The sequence below is a fragment of the Lipotes vexillifer genome, unplaced genomic scaffold, assembly GCF_000442215.2.
Source record: "Lipotes vexillifer unplaced genomic scaffold, Lipotes_vexillifer_v1.1 scaffold466, whole genome shotgun sequence".
Taxonomy (NCBI): Eukaryota; Metazoa; Chordata; class Mammalia; order Artiodactyla; family Lipotidae; genus Lipotes; species Lipotes vexillifer.
This window is the reverse complement of record NW_006796103.1, coordinates 1,143,742-1,156,509: the sequence shown is the minus strand read 5'-3', so window position 1 is coordinate 1,156,509 and position 12,768 is coordinate 1,143,742. Positions and strand designations below refer to the sequence as shown.

The window sequence follows — 12,768 nt, the reverse complement described above, 5'->3', positions numbered from 1 at the left end:
CCAGCACCACCACAAGGTGAGCCAGTACTGTGGGTGCAGAAGGGACCTGTGTGGGCATGCAAACTGCAGGAAATGTGGGAGTGCTGGAACTTTCTATGAGGGTCTGGTCAGGGGTCACCAGTCCCCGAGGACACATGGGGGTGATGTCTGGAGATGCCAACAGAGGCTGCTCCCCACAAAGGTCACAGGCTTGTGGGGAGAGAGAGAGGAGGCCTGCACAGGCTGGTGCTCTGAGAGGCACGGTGCACAGCACCCAGGCCTGGGGGAGGGGAGGATGGCACTGGGAGCCACACGAGGAGGAGCATCAGCTTTACTGGTTACTTGTACTTAGAAAAGTGGGGGCTCAGACCGCCAAGGAGGGGTAGGGCCCTGCCGAGTCACTGCTGGTAGAGGGTGTGAGGCCTGAGTCAGTGGCCATGGTGGGGGTCCCACAAGGTCGCTGGTGGTCTACAGTCCTGGGTCAGGAAGTGCAGAGGTCATGGGTCACTCAGGGTGGGCAGCACACAAGGCCAGGACACTGCTGCACTGGCAGAGGTCAGGCACCTCCTCATCCCTCTGGAAATGTCCTGAGACAGCGCCAGCCTCTTGCCCCCCCATCCTTGGGCCTGCTGCATGTCCACGGCAGCGACGACCCTTGCTGAGGACTCTACAGTTCTGTCTTCTGGGCCTCACCACGCCATGCTCCAGGAGGAGGAGCAGCTGAGGATGGGGCAGGCCCTGTGCTGGCCAGAGTGGCCTGACCGTGTGTGGCTTGTTTGGATGTAGTCCAGCGGGGCCAGCCTGGGCTATGGCGGTTTGGGGGAATGCGCGCACAGGAGGGTGGGCCTCAAGGGCAAGGCACCTCCTGGGTTTAGGCAGCTGCGGCCAGGCACGATCCAGGGGCATCTGCAAAGGGAGAGGAGAGGCATGAGGGTCGCCAAGGCCAGAGGGGCCTCCAGTTCTGTTCTGGTGACCCTGCCTCAGTGTTATGTCTGGCAACCAGCCCACAAATGTTGGGGTCACTCTGACTCCGGAATCAGACAGCCCAACTCTGACCTGGGAGAGCCCCAGTTTCCCCTCCTGGGTCACTGTCAGGATTTAAAAGCCTGGTCCCAGCACTCTCTGATAGGGGCCCTCTGAGAGCATGGGCCGCCGGGTGGACATGTGCCGTGGGGCCCACAAGGTCTCCTTGCTAGGCTGATGCTTGGGGAGAGTCAGGACTGTGTCTGGGGCACACAAGCAGGTGATTAATAAGTGGCCCAGTCATCATGCAATGAGTGAGGGAGCACGCTGGCATCCAGAGGCCTCCACGGGGGAAAGACTTAACAACAAACTGGTTCCAGCAGCTGGGCAGTGAATCGGATGCCAGGTGGGGCCAATAGCAATGGCATGGGCAAGTAGAGGCCAGATGCTCACAATGGGGCCACACAAAGGCCCTGCTCCCAGCATCTTACGGCATTGTCCACTTGGTCAATGTGTAAGGTTTTCTAGTATGCCCCTGACATAGGTGCTTGCTGTGTAGGGACAGTCTCCTGTCCACTCTGCTGTGCTAGTGGATCGACAGTTGTCTGTTTGTGGCACCCAACTCTCCTCTGGGGCAGGCCCAAGGACTGCTGGACCCAAGGGTGGGTGGACCTGTGTTGTGCAACCCTGGCCAGGGCTCCAGACTCTGGACACATGACACATGCCAGACCCACTGACCTTCTACATCTGCCCTCATGACAATCAGGGTTACCTGTGTCTGAGGCCCTATAGTAGGGGCTTGCTAAGTGTGTTATGAGGGTCACTCCACTCCCTTGTGGCTCCTACTTCCAAGTGGGGTGACCCTGGGCAGGCGCTGGGTCTCTCTGAGCAAGGACAGTGGGCTGAGTGTGGTGTGGGGTTGCACACGGCCAGGGGCGCCCACTCTGCAAGGCCCAGGTGAGGGCAGATGCAGTCACAGGGGCTCTGCATGAAAGACCCTGATTCCCCCAAGCTGGGTCAGTGGCCCAGTGGGGTGAGTGGGTGGGCTCGTGGTGGAGCCACGTGTAGATCCTGCCGGGGCCAGCCCTGACAGCTCACCTGAGCCCCTACTGCCGGGGTGCCATGTCCATCGTGGGCTTCTGGACGCCAAAGGCAGTGATGAAGATGTTGACCACGACGATGATGAAGACCAGGCCGGTGGCCAGATTGTTGAGGAAGTCCAGCTTGGCATGCTTGGCAGGGTTGTTGAGGTCATACCTGACTGTGGGCGAGAGGGAGCAGACACTGCCCAGGGCTGTGCAGCACCAAGGAGCCCTCTTCTGTCCCCCAGAGAGAGACATGGCTGCCTTAATACATTACAGACAATGGGCTCTGGCCTGGGCAGTCTGGTATCTGTGGCCTGACCACTGCATTCCCCCTTGTTCAGTGAACAGAAGCTCAGAGGGGCCTGGTGCCTGGTTACGAAATGGAAGGCATGGAGGCCCAAGGCCCAGGCTTGGATTTTAAGGCACAATGTGCTGAACATGCACAGGCAAGCACCTTTCTGAGCGCTGGTGCAATGATAATCTAGCCATCCTCACACCTACCCAAGGCTGTCCTTATGTCCACTTTCTAGGCAAGGAAACAGAGGTCCAAGAGGTCGTGTAACCTGCCTGAGGTCACACAGCCAGGCAGCGGTTGTGGGGAGCCCAAAGCCCTTGCTGCTCTTAGCCCTGACCCTCACCTTGGGGTCAGGACTACCACCTAGTCCCTACAGACCGCCATAAGGTCTAGAGGGTACACAGTAGGTGCCCAGTACACATCAACTCTTAGCATAGTTATGGCATTTTCCTGTGTCCTCAGCTTGGGTGAGTGGAAAGATGGAGACATGGGGATCCCTCTGGGGGCCACGGTGGGAGCTACATTTTGGACCACGTGCCTAGTGAGAAGGGCCGGGGCTCCCGTGCAGCTCTGTGAGGGCCTGGAGAACACTCAGTGGGGTAAGTGACGCATCCCAAGGTGCGTGCAGGCAGAATCAGCTGACCTTGGGGCAGGGGTACCCCAGGGCCCTCCCACTGCTGGGGCCCCCTGCCCAGGCACGCACCAAGGAAGATGAGCAGCACGCCCACACCAATCTGCAGCATGAGGGAGACGGAGATGAGGACCACCAGGGGGATGAAGAAGGCGAATCCAGGGCCCTGCTCGATGACAGCCTTCAGCTGGGAGGCGTTGGCCAACAGCAGTGCGATGTCCAGCATGCTCTCGGCCGCACTCTTCTTATTGGCATAATGGTTCATGTTGATGGGCTGGTTCCTGCCCCAGCGGGGTGGCTGCAGGGAGGGGGGCGGTCAGCCTGGGCTCTGCGGCAGGGGGCTGTAGGCCTGGGCCCGCCCTGGTGTCCCCCCCTTTGAGCCTGGTCTCCTTCCCAGGGATGTGGGGGTTGATTGGATCAGCAGGTGAGGGCCCAGATGAGGGCTCGAAAGGGAAGTGCTTATTAATAGAACAAGAGGCCCAGAGAAGGCTGTGCAGCCCCTGCAAGACCCACCCTAGGAATCAAGTCCTGGAAGAGAAAGGAAACAAAACACAACCTTAGCACACACTCTGGTTTTAGATGGGAAAATACCGCCAATTGTCTGCCTGCCATGGGCGGGGCCGTCTGGCAGCCTTCCCTGCATGCCCCTGCCTGCCCTCCTCTCCAGGAGGTGATTGGTGCCAGGGCGGGAAGTGACATGACGGCAGCTGGATTCCAGATCCCTGCATACTCGCCCAGACCTGAAACAAGTCTTCCTGGGATGGCCGATCCACCCAGGCCATCTCCCAGCTGTGCAGGCACACAGCAGGTGCTCAACAGATGCCTCAGCATTCTACAATGCAACTGAGCTTAGCTTCTTCCTTAATTTTTATTAAAAAAATTTTTAAAACCACTTTACTGAGGTGTGATTGACACACAAAAACTGTACATAATAAACGTGAACACCTTGAAGAGTCTGGAACTAGGTGTGTACCGTGACACCGTCACCACATCCAGGCCACCACACATCCACAGTCTTCTCCTGACCCTTTATTATTAGTATTTGTGATAATACTAATATCACCCTTAGAGTGCTGTACTGGTCACGACATGCTGCACAGTGGATCTCCAGGGCTCATTCTGCCTTCATGTTCACGTTGATAAAACAGGAACACAAGTTCTGATAACTCTTCCCTTACTTCTGCCTGAGAACATCCCCAGTCCTCAAGGCCAGGGCCCCTGTCCCTCCCAAGGGCCCTCCATGCCCCAAGGCCCCACCCAGAGCTGACTCCCCCTGTAGGATAGGCTCTTCTCTCCTGCGACAGGAGGGGGGAGGGTAGTTAGGCAGGAGAAGGTCTGCCTCCGAGGCTGAAGTCCAGGCCACAAAGACCCCTCCCAGGACTGGAGTTTACCTCTTGGGGCAGCTGTTTCACTTGAAGCCAGCTCTAAGCTGCCAGGCCTCCTCTTTGTATCCAGCCCATCTGCTCTCCTCAAGCTGCCCCTGGCCAGGCCCCTCCCCAACCTCTCAGGACAAATCTGTACCCCTCAGCCCTGGCCACTTGTCCACAGGAATCCCTGAGCCACTAGGCCTCCTGGGGCCATTCAAATCTTGTTTCTAGAGTCATGAAAGATGCAGGGATGGGAGGTGGGGGTTCTGGGGAGGGCAAGCCTCTACTTTCTGCAGCTGGAGATATTTCACCATGGAAATTACAGAACTACAGAAGGGCGGGGTCTTCATTTTTACATTATGTCTTTTAAATTTAATCTAGAATAACATGCCCAGGAGGGAGGATGGGAACGTAGGCGGCTCTGCTATGTCCTGCTTTCCCTCAGTGTCAGTTGTTCTTAAGTAGCAAATCTACTTGGTTTAAAATTCTAGACCCAAGAGCCCCCATGGAAAGCCTCCTCCACTGGACCCAGGGCCCTGGCCTGCTCTTTGGGAAATTCCATGTGCAGCCTGAGGTCTCCTCTTTCTTTCTTCAACTCTCCCCTTTGTCTCTCCATGCCAGGCCTACAGCTGCACTCACATCTGGGTGGGCCACACCCCTAGACCAAAAACACCCAAGGCACACCACTCCTCCCCAGGGTCTGTGCCCTCCCCCGCAAAAGCACCAGGCTGTCTCCCAGCTCTGCTCTTGCAAAGCAGCCCATCTGGGGCTTCCCTGGTGGCACAGTGGTTGAGAATCTGCCTGCTGATGCAGGGGACATGGGTTCGAGCCCTGGTCTGGAAGATCCCACGCAAAAGCACCAGGCTGTCTCCCAGCTCTGCTCTTGCAAAGCAGCCCATCTGGGGCTTCCCTGGTGGCACAGTGGTTGAGAATCTGCCTGCTGATGCAGGGGACATGGGTTCGAGCCCTGGTCTGGGAAGATCCCACATGCCGCAGAGCAACTGGGCCCGTGAGCCACAACTGCTGAGCCTGCACATCTGGAGCCTGTGCTCCGCAACAAGAGAGGCCGCAATAGTGGGAGGCCCGCGCACCGCAATGAAGAGTGGCCCCCGCTTGCCACAACTAGAGAAAGCCATCACACAGAAACAAAGACCCAACACAGCAAAAATAAATAATAAATAAATTAATAAACTCCTACCCCCAACATAAAAAAAAAAAAAAAAATAGCGGCCCATCTGGCCATGTTTCACCATGTGTGTGCTCCTCTGGGTGTGGGCATCCTGGAGACACTGGCCCGCTGGCCATGTGCCCCTATGTTTCATAAACCAGAAGTGCCAAAATGTCTTCCACACACACGTAAGTACCCAATACACATCTATACACAAGCACAATACATATATGTGTGTAAGCATACACAAACATGTATACACAGTACACATGCACAAACACAGATGAGCACACATGCAGACGCATGTATACATAACATGTATACACACATATACAATACATATGTATATATGCATTAACAAACACACATACACACACATATGTACACATCCAGGCTAACTGTGGAGGCTTCTGAGGAGGAGGGAGAATTCCTTTTTATTCTGAGCTCTCTTGAAATGTTTAAATATTTTATGCCCATGCAGCCACATGCACATTCAAATACAGAATGACACCATCAGCAGCAGTGCCCCCAGCACAGGGTGCCTGTGCCCCGCTGTCCTCCACCTTGGGTGCCCAGGGCACAGCCCATCATCTTACTCACCCTTTAGCTAGGTGCTTTCCTCCAGGGAGTCCCCCTGTCCTCACACCCCACTTACCGAGGGTAAACTGAGGCTATATGGGGAGGAACCTTGTCCAAAGCCAATAGCAAGTGAGGGTTGCACTGGGATTTGAACCCAGGTCCCAGGGTTCAGAAGCCCTGAGAGCTGACACCACAGTCCCCTTGGGGCCTGCAGTGGGGGTCTGGGGTCTGGGTCATCTGTGAGCCTGAGTGCTCAGAAGTCCCCAGCCCCTGGCTCTAGCTGAGTGACCTCAGGACAGCCAGGCCCCCCTGGGATTCAGTCTCCCATGTGTGCAACAGGGCCACGGAGCAAACATGCCAGGAGGTTCTGGGGGGTCTGGCCACTGTCTCAGGGTCCCAGTTATCAAGCAAGGGCCCCAGGCCATGTGCCCCTCATGATACAGGGCACTTCCTGCCCATACGGCCATCTGCTTCCTGTTCAACCTGTGCAGTGATAAGGAGTGCTGGCCAGAGGCTGCAGGCCAGGGGGCTGCTGGGGGGACCTCTGGTCAAGCCCCAGCTCACTATAGCCTGGCAGTGTAGCCTTGACAACACGCTCCCCCTCACTGGGCCTCAGTTTCCCCATTGGTACACCCCAGGCCACAGTCTGGGAAGCTCTACAACCTACCAAGTGCCCCCACTAACACTGAGAAAGAGCACTGTTCTCCCATTCTATAGAGTGGGAGACTAAGGCTCAGGGGGGCTCACCCAGGGCTACTGTGAAGGAGGGGCAATCAGAATTTGAACCAGCCTATCCACCTCAAAGCTTAGGGCACAGGACATGGCACAGCTTCATGTCCACCCTGGTCAGGGAGCCCAGGAGGTTTGTGTGGTAGGGGCTTGGGTGGGGAGGAGACTGCAGGGCTGATCCGCTTCTCCCATGCCTGACCTTGTGTCCTAGGCCTTCTGCGGAGGGGCTTTGAGCTGTGGAGGGAGCTCTGGGCCCTAGAGGTGACCGCTGCACAGGTGAATCCCAGGGAGGCTGCTATCTTGAGAAGGTCACTGGGGCTGGGGGGGCGGTCAGAGCCCAACTCTCACAGGTGCGGAACTCTATGGGCCTGGACAGGCCACCTGCCCACCCAGCTGCCAGAAGCCATGCTGGGACCCTCTCACCGAGACCCCTGCCCATGACCTGGGCAGTGCAGGGAACAAATACCCAGTTTAATGTGTCCCTAGGGCCAAGAGGACTTCCCTGAAACCTCAACGGCATCCGAGAAGCTGAGTAAGCTTGGGGCTGCCAGACTTTTTCCCCTAAAAGCCAGGAAGGAGCCTGTGGGGAGGGAGCTGGCTTCGGCAGATGCCCACAGGGCTGGCTCCTTGAGCCCACTTTCTGTGGACAGAGGGTCTCAGCCCAGCCATTGGTAGGCAGCTCGCAGGGACCCAGGCCACCTGGCCCAGGGTCACACTGCTGGGCAACCTCAGCTTGGACAGGGAGGGGAGTTGGGACAGAAGCAGGATTCAAAGCAGGTCTGTGGTACTCAGAGAACCCAGTTTCAGCACAATGCATCCTCCAGTCCACCCTGAGCTTGGATGGGCTGCCCATGGCCTCCAGCTGGGCCCGGAGGTCTGGCCAACCCCCAGCCTCCTGCCTGTACACTCTCTGCTCCCCTGGGAGACAAGGGCAGGCCAGGGCCGTGGCCCACTGAACCCCTGCAGGACCCCTCAGGGTTTTGGTTATGGAATCCTTCCTGCCCCAATTCTGCCACTGACTCCAAACCCCATGCACAAGTATGGAACAAGGAGCCCACATGGGAATTCCTGCCCACGCTCCCAGAGCCCAATTTCATATCTGTAGAACCAAGCCCCCAACAAATCTATGAGGTTCATCAGCTACCCTGGGAGGAGCTGGGGTGTGGGCCTTCCATCAGCACCTATCCTTTATCATCTCCATATCCTGCCACACCACGGACCAACAGAGTGACTGGTCTGTGCCTCAGTTTCCTCATCTATAAAATGGGCACATAACGGGGAGTGAATGAAGGGCTCAGAGGCCCAGTGGCTGGTCAGAGCACAGCTGGTGCAGGGCAGGACTGGATGTTCCTCTTCCTCGCCACCCAGGCTTCACCACTTTGAAAGGTTGCCTCCAAAATGAACTGTACCAATTTGTAATTAATTCCATTTTAAAAATCCATAACAAGGAAGAGAAAGTACTAGCCCCAGAAAATGCATGAGCTGAGTGAGACCCGGGGTGCACTGGGGGTCCAGCTCCAGATGCTGGGCTATCGCAGCCACTACTGCATAAGGCCCCTCCCCTTGGGCTCAGTGGGCAACAGTGGATGTGCGGGCTCTGGCGTCCTTGCCTCTGGCTGGGACCTCAGAACTGACTGAGTAGGATCTGTTGGGGCCTGGAGTGTCCCGTGTCTGACCCACTAGTGCAGGGCATAAGCTGTTACTGTGGCCACCACCCGGACTCAGCATGAAGCCACCTGCTCCAGGTCACACTGGCTTACTCCTGCACTGTCCCCATACCGTCCGCACCCAGCCAGCCCCGAGATATCTCTTGCTCCATGTCTGAGTTCATGTCAGGAAGTTTCCTGGGGTGGGGGGCGGGGGGGTTCCCTGCTGCAGCTGGGCTGGGTTGGGCAGTCCCACTTCCTGTGGACTCAGCAATGGCCAGCAGTAACTCCGCAGCCACATCAGGGCTGCCTTTTGGAACATGGCCAGGACCCCACCAGACTCGGGATCTGCCAGGAGAGCAGAAATGAGAAAAAGAGCAAACTTGGGACTTCCCTGGAGGTCCAGTGGTTAAAACTCCACGCTTCCAATGCAGGGGGTATGGGTTCGATCCCTGGTCGGGGAACTAAGATCCCATATGTCGTGCAGCGCAGCCAAAAAAAAAGTTTAAGAGAAAAGGAGCAAACTTCCCCCAGCAGCTGAGGCTGTGCACGCACCCCTCCCTCCCAGGACTTGGCTTCCAAGCCCAACTGTGGCCCCAGGAGCCTCACTGTACCCTGTCCTGCCACCTCCCTGCTGTGTCCTCAGCTGGCTGTGGTCCCAGAGTCTGCTGCAGGGTCCAATGCAGCTGCCCCCTGAGATAAATCCCCGGGCATGACACAGTCAAGGGCCACATTTATTTTCACAATAAAATTGATGTTTACTATTCCTGCTGCTGCCAGCCGAAAGTGAGTTGACTTAGTGAAGACTCCAACTCACTCCTGCGGGGCATCTGAGCGGACGGGCCTTGCGTGGAGGCCATGGGGATATGGGGCACGTGGAGAGGGACATCTGCAGAGCTCCCCCACCACCCTGGCCCGACAGGGCTCATCTGCCCATGGATTACACATATAACTCTTCCCTGAGCCCAGCCACCCTGGGAGATGAGTGATCCTGCCCCATTTCACAGAGGAGGAAACTGAGGTTCAGAGAGGGTCTGCACTTGCCCAAGGCCGCATGGCAGAGCGTCTTGGGCCTGATGGGGGCTCTGGGCCTGGGCTGTTTACTTTTCCTGCTGCTGCCAGCCGAAAGTGAGTTGACTTAGTGAAGACTCCAACTCACTCCTGCGGGGCATCTGAGCGGACGGGCCTTGCGTGGAGGCCATGGGGATATGGGGCACGTGGAGAGGGACATCTGCAGAGCTCCCCCACCACCCTGGCCCGACAGGGCTCATCTGCCCATGGATTACACATATAACTCTTCCCTGAGCCCAGCCACCCTGGGAGATGAGTGATCCTGCCCCATTTCACAGAGGAGGAAACTGAGGTTCAGAGAGGGTCTGCACTTGCCCAAGGCCGCATGGCAGAGCGTCTTGGGCCTGATGGGGGCTCTGGGCCTGGGCCTCCCACTCAGTCCTCTTGCAGCGAAGGACATAGTGGTGACCCAGCCCACACACCCTGCTGTCTGGGGCTCTTGCTTAAGTGGGGACACATCTGAAGATCCTGGGGTTTGCCCCTCCTCCCAGCAAGCCTTTCTACCCCTCCTCAAGCAGGAGCTTGGGGCTCAGATTCAGGCAGGGACCGCCGGGAGAGAAGGCTGTGGAAAAGCCAGGTGAGGTGAAGGGGGAGGGCCATGCCTGTCCACAGGGATTGCACCTGAGGGAAGGTGCTGCCCTTTCCAAACTCTGCCTGGGCTTCATCTTTGGGAGAGGGTCTTGTGTGGCAGGCAGGAATGTTAACAATGCTGTGTGCCCAGTTTCCTACAGCACTTCATATGCATTAGCCCATTTAATCCTCACCATAACCCTATGAGGAAGGCACTCTCACCCCATTTCACAAATGAGAAACTGAGACACAGAGTGATGTGCTCAAGAACACAGTGAGGCAGGTCCTGAGGGTGGGAAGGGGAAGGCAGAGGCTGGAGAGCAGTGTTGGGTGGGCCTGGGCCCCAGGCAGGGTGAGCAGAGCAGCCTTCAGTACTGACCATCTCTCCCAGAGCCTCCCTGCCCGTGACTGGAGCCACCCTGGAAGAATGTGTTCACTCTCACATGAGCTTCCAGCCCCTCCGTGGCCTCCATAGCTGGCAAGGTCTGACCTCCCATACCACCTCCAGCTCCCCAGCTCCAATGTATTGATACTTGGTGGTCCAGCCCCTGGGCCTTTCTCCCACTGTTCTCCCTGCCTGGGATGCCCTTCCCAGGCATACCCGTAACCCATTCCAGTCCTCCAGGGCTCAGTGCCAATGTCCCCGCTGGTCAGGAAGCCTTCCTGACCCCACTCCCACCTGCCTTCAGAACCAACCCCTGGGAGTTCAGCACTTTGGCCGTGGCTTTTCCGTCTGGACCGGTCTCAGCTCTCAGACTGAGTGGTACAGGGCTGTAGCAACTGCAACTGGTCCCAAAGCCAATGAATGCAGTGATCCCGGAGCACACCCATCCTGCCTGCTGAGGGCCCATTCCCCAGTCCAAGGCCTTGCTTGCCCCACATGTTTTCCCCCCATCCCATAAATGTGGCCTGTTACTACAGCATCACCTAGGACTGGTCACCCACACCTGAGCAGGGCCGGTCTCTGCCACAGTCAGGCGCACATGGCCACTGTCCCTACCCCCATCCCCAGGGGGTCAGAAACTGGAAGAATGTCCAAAGTCAACAAGTTGGGAGGGCGGTGCTCAGGACTGCGCCATAAACAGAGGCCCTGGGGAAGTGCTAGTCCAAGGCAAAGCCAGTTAGGAACCGCTACTCTGGCCCTGCCAGTGGGACAGGACCCCAGGGTGGGAGGGTACCAGCTGTAATATGGGACCACTGCCAGGGCCTGCCCCATGCCCACAGTGCTTCCAGGCCAGCAGGGCAGGCTCTGAATAGAGCCTCTCGTGCGGGTGGAGAGAGGAGAGGGGGCCACAGCGGCCCCAAGTTCCCCATCAGGGCACGCACAAGATTGTGCGGTCTCCGTGGACACCGTGGGTGACGTAACTGTCTGCCCGCTGCTGGCCTGGGGCCCAGAAGCTGAGATCCACTCCGCCCAGTCCAGGCGCGCATCGGGCCGGCGGAGAGGCAAAGTTGGAGTGTGGTGTGGGAGCCGGGAAGGCAGGGGCCCGCGGGAAGTGGCGGGGGGAGGGGGGAAGGTGGCGCCCAGGCCCCTCGGCTGTGCAGCTCGGTGTGGGCGCTACCTGCCCTGGGCCACGTCCTGCATTCTGCCAACCGCCCCCGCCCCCGCTCACTTTCCGGGGTGGCTGGAGCCCCAGGGCCACCGCTGGGGCCCCCGACCGCGCGGGTAGGGGGCGGAACGCACGGGGCGTGGCGACCACCGCCACCCTCATTAAGGACGCGGCGCGCAGCTGGTCGGCTCCCACAGGTCCCTAGGGGCCGCTGGCGCCGGGCTCAGAGAGGGCGGGCATCGGCCAAGGTCGCAGAGCGGAACTGGGGTAGGGGTGCTTACCGAGGCGTCCGGGGAGCCAAGCGAGCCCGGGCGCACGTCGCCATTGAGCTCATACTCCTCGGGTCGCGAGTCCATGGTGCGGCGCTGGGGCAGCCTTGCTCCGGGCCTCAGGGCGGCCGGCGCCTCAACAGCTGAGACCCTGCTGCGCACCCGCGCCCCCTCCCGTCGGCCCGCCCCCCGGCCCGCCCTGCGCACGCCACCGCCCTCAGACTCCGCCCCCAGGCCGGGTCTGGAGGCCTGGCTGGCTGGATCTAGGCTACCACTCTCCTTCCCAGCGTGGGCGGCAAGGGCCGTGGGATCCCGCGCTGCGTTTCGGCACTCTTAGGCCCCGGACCTCGCGTGTTCGTGGTAAAGTACATCGCCCTCTGCGCTCCTGTCGTGGACACTTTTAATCCACAAAACAAGGACAAGAACCGGCCTTTCCCCGGCCGCTTCGCTAACTGCCGAACGCGCTGTGAAGGCGAAAGGGCGCTCCCGCGGGTGTGGGTTTTGTTTTTTTTTTTTTAACGGGGTGAGGCTCACCCCGGGGGCCCCACTGCAGGTCTCGCCAACACATCGTCCGCCCCGCACCCGGAACCTGAGTCAACGAGTCGTGTGGGTCTCACACCCTCTGAGCCTCGGCCTTCTCGTCTAAGAAATGGGGGCATGAAGGCCTCCCACGCACTCACGAGGGGAGAGAGGGGGGAGGCAGAGAGCGGATCACCACAGGTTGGGCCCGCTTTGTGTGCCAGTGCCCGCTGTTGCCCCTCATGAAGCAGCCTCTGTGTCTTCAGGCAGGGCCCCCTTGTTTGGGGTGGCACCCTGTGTGTGCCCATGCCAGCCGTTGGGGGTGGCCTGTGCGTGTTGGTTCCTCC

The 12,768-nt window shown here is 58.6% G+C and overlaps 1 protein-coding gene across 1 annotated transcript; it reads right to left on the bottom strand.

Moving 5' to 3' along the window:
• Positions 1-292: 292 nt before the first annotated feature.
• On the bottom strand, positions 293-12,039 carry NINJ1 (ninjurin 1). The gene is made up of 4 exons (XM_007468162.1): positions 11,915-12,039; positions 3,026-3,251; positions 2,041-2,203; positions 293-885 (listed from the first exon to the last, which is right to left on the bottom strand). Exons 1-3 carry the CDS (start codon positions 11,987-11,989, stop codon positions 2,049-2,051), a joined length of 456 nt encoding a protein of 151 aa, XP_007468224.1. The 5' UTR covers positions 11,990-12,039; the 3' UTR covers positions 293-885; positions 2,041-2,048.
• Between the last annotated feature and the right edge of the window lie 729 nt (positions 12,040-12,768).

What these genes read in the sequence shown, in the direction of transcription:
- NINJ1 (XM_007468162.1), bottom strand. Translation starts at nt 11,989, where the DNA reads ATGGACTCGCGACCCGAGGAGTATGAGCTCAATGGCGACGTGCGCCCG. An exon ending in TTGGCTCCCCGGACGCCTCG is followed by an intron (nt 3,252 to 11,914) that starts GTAAGCACCCCT and finishes CCCTCCCTGCAG; the next exon opens with CCACCCCGCTGGGGCAGGAA. An exon ending in CGTGCTGCTCATCTTCCTTG is followed by an intron (nt 2,204 to 3,025) that starts GTGCGTGCCTGG and finishes TCTCGCCCACAG; the next exon opens with TCAGGTATGACCTCAACAAC.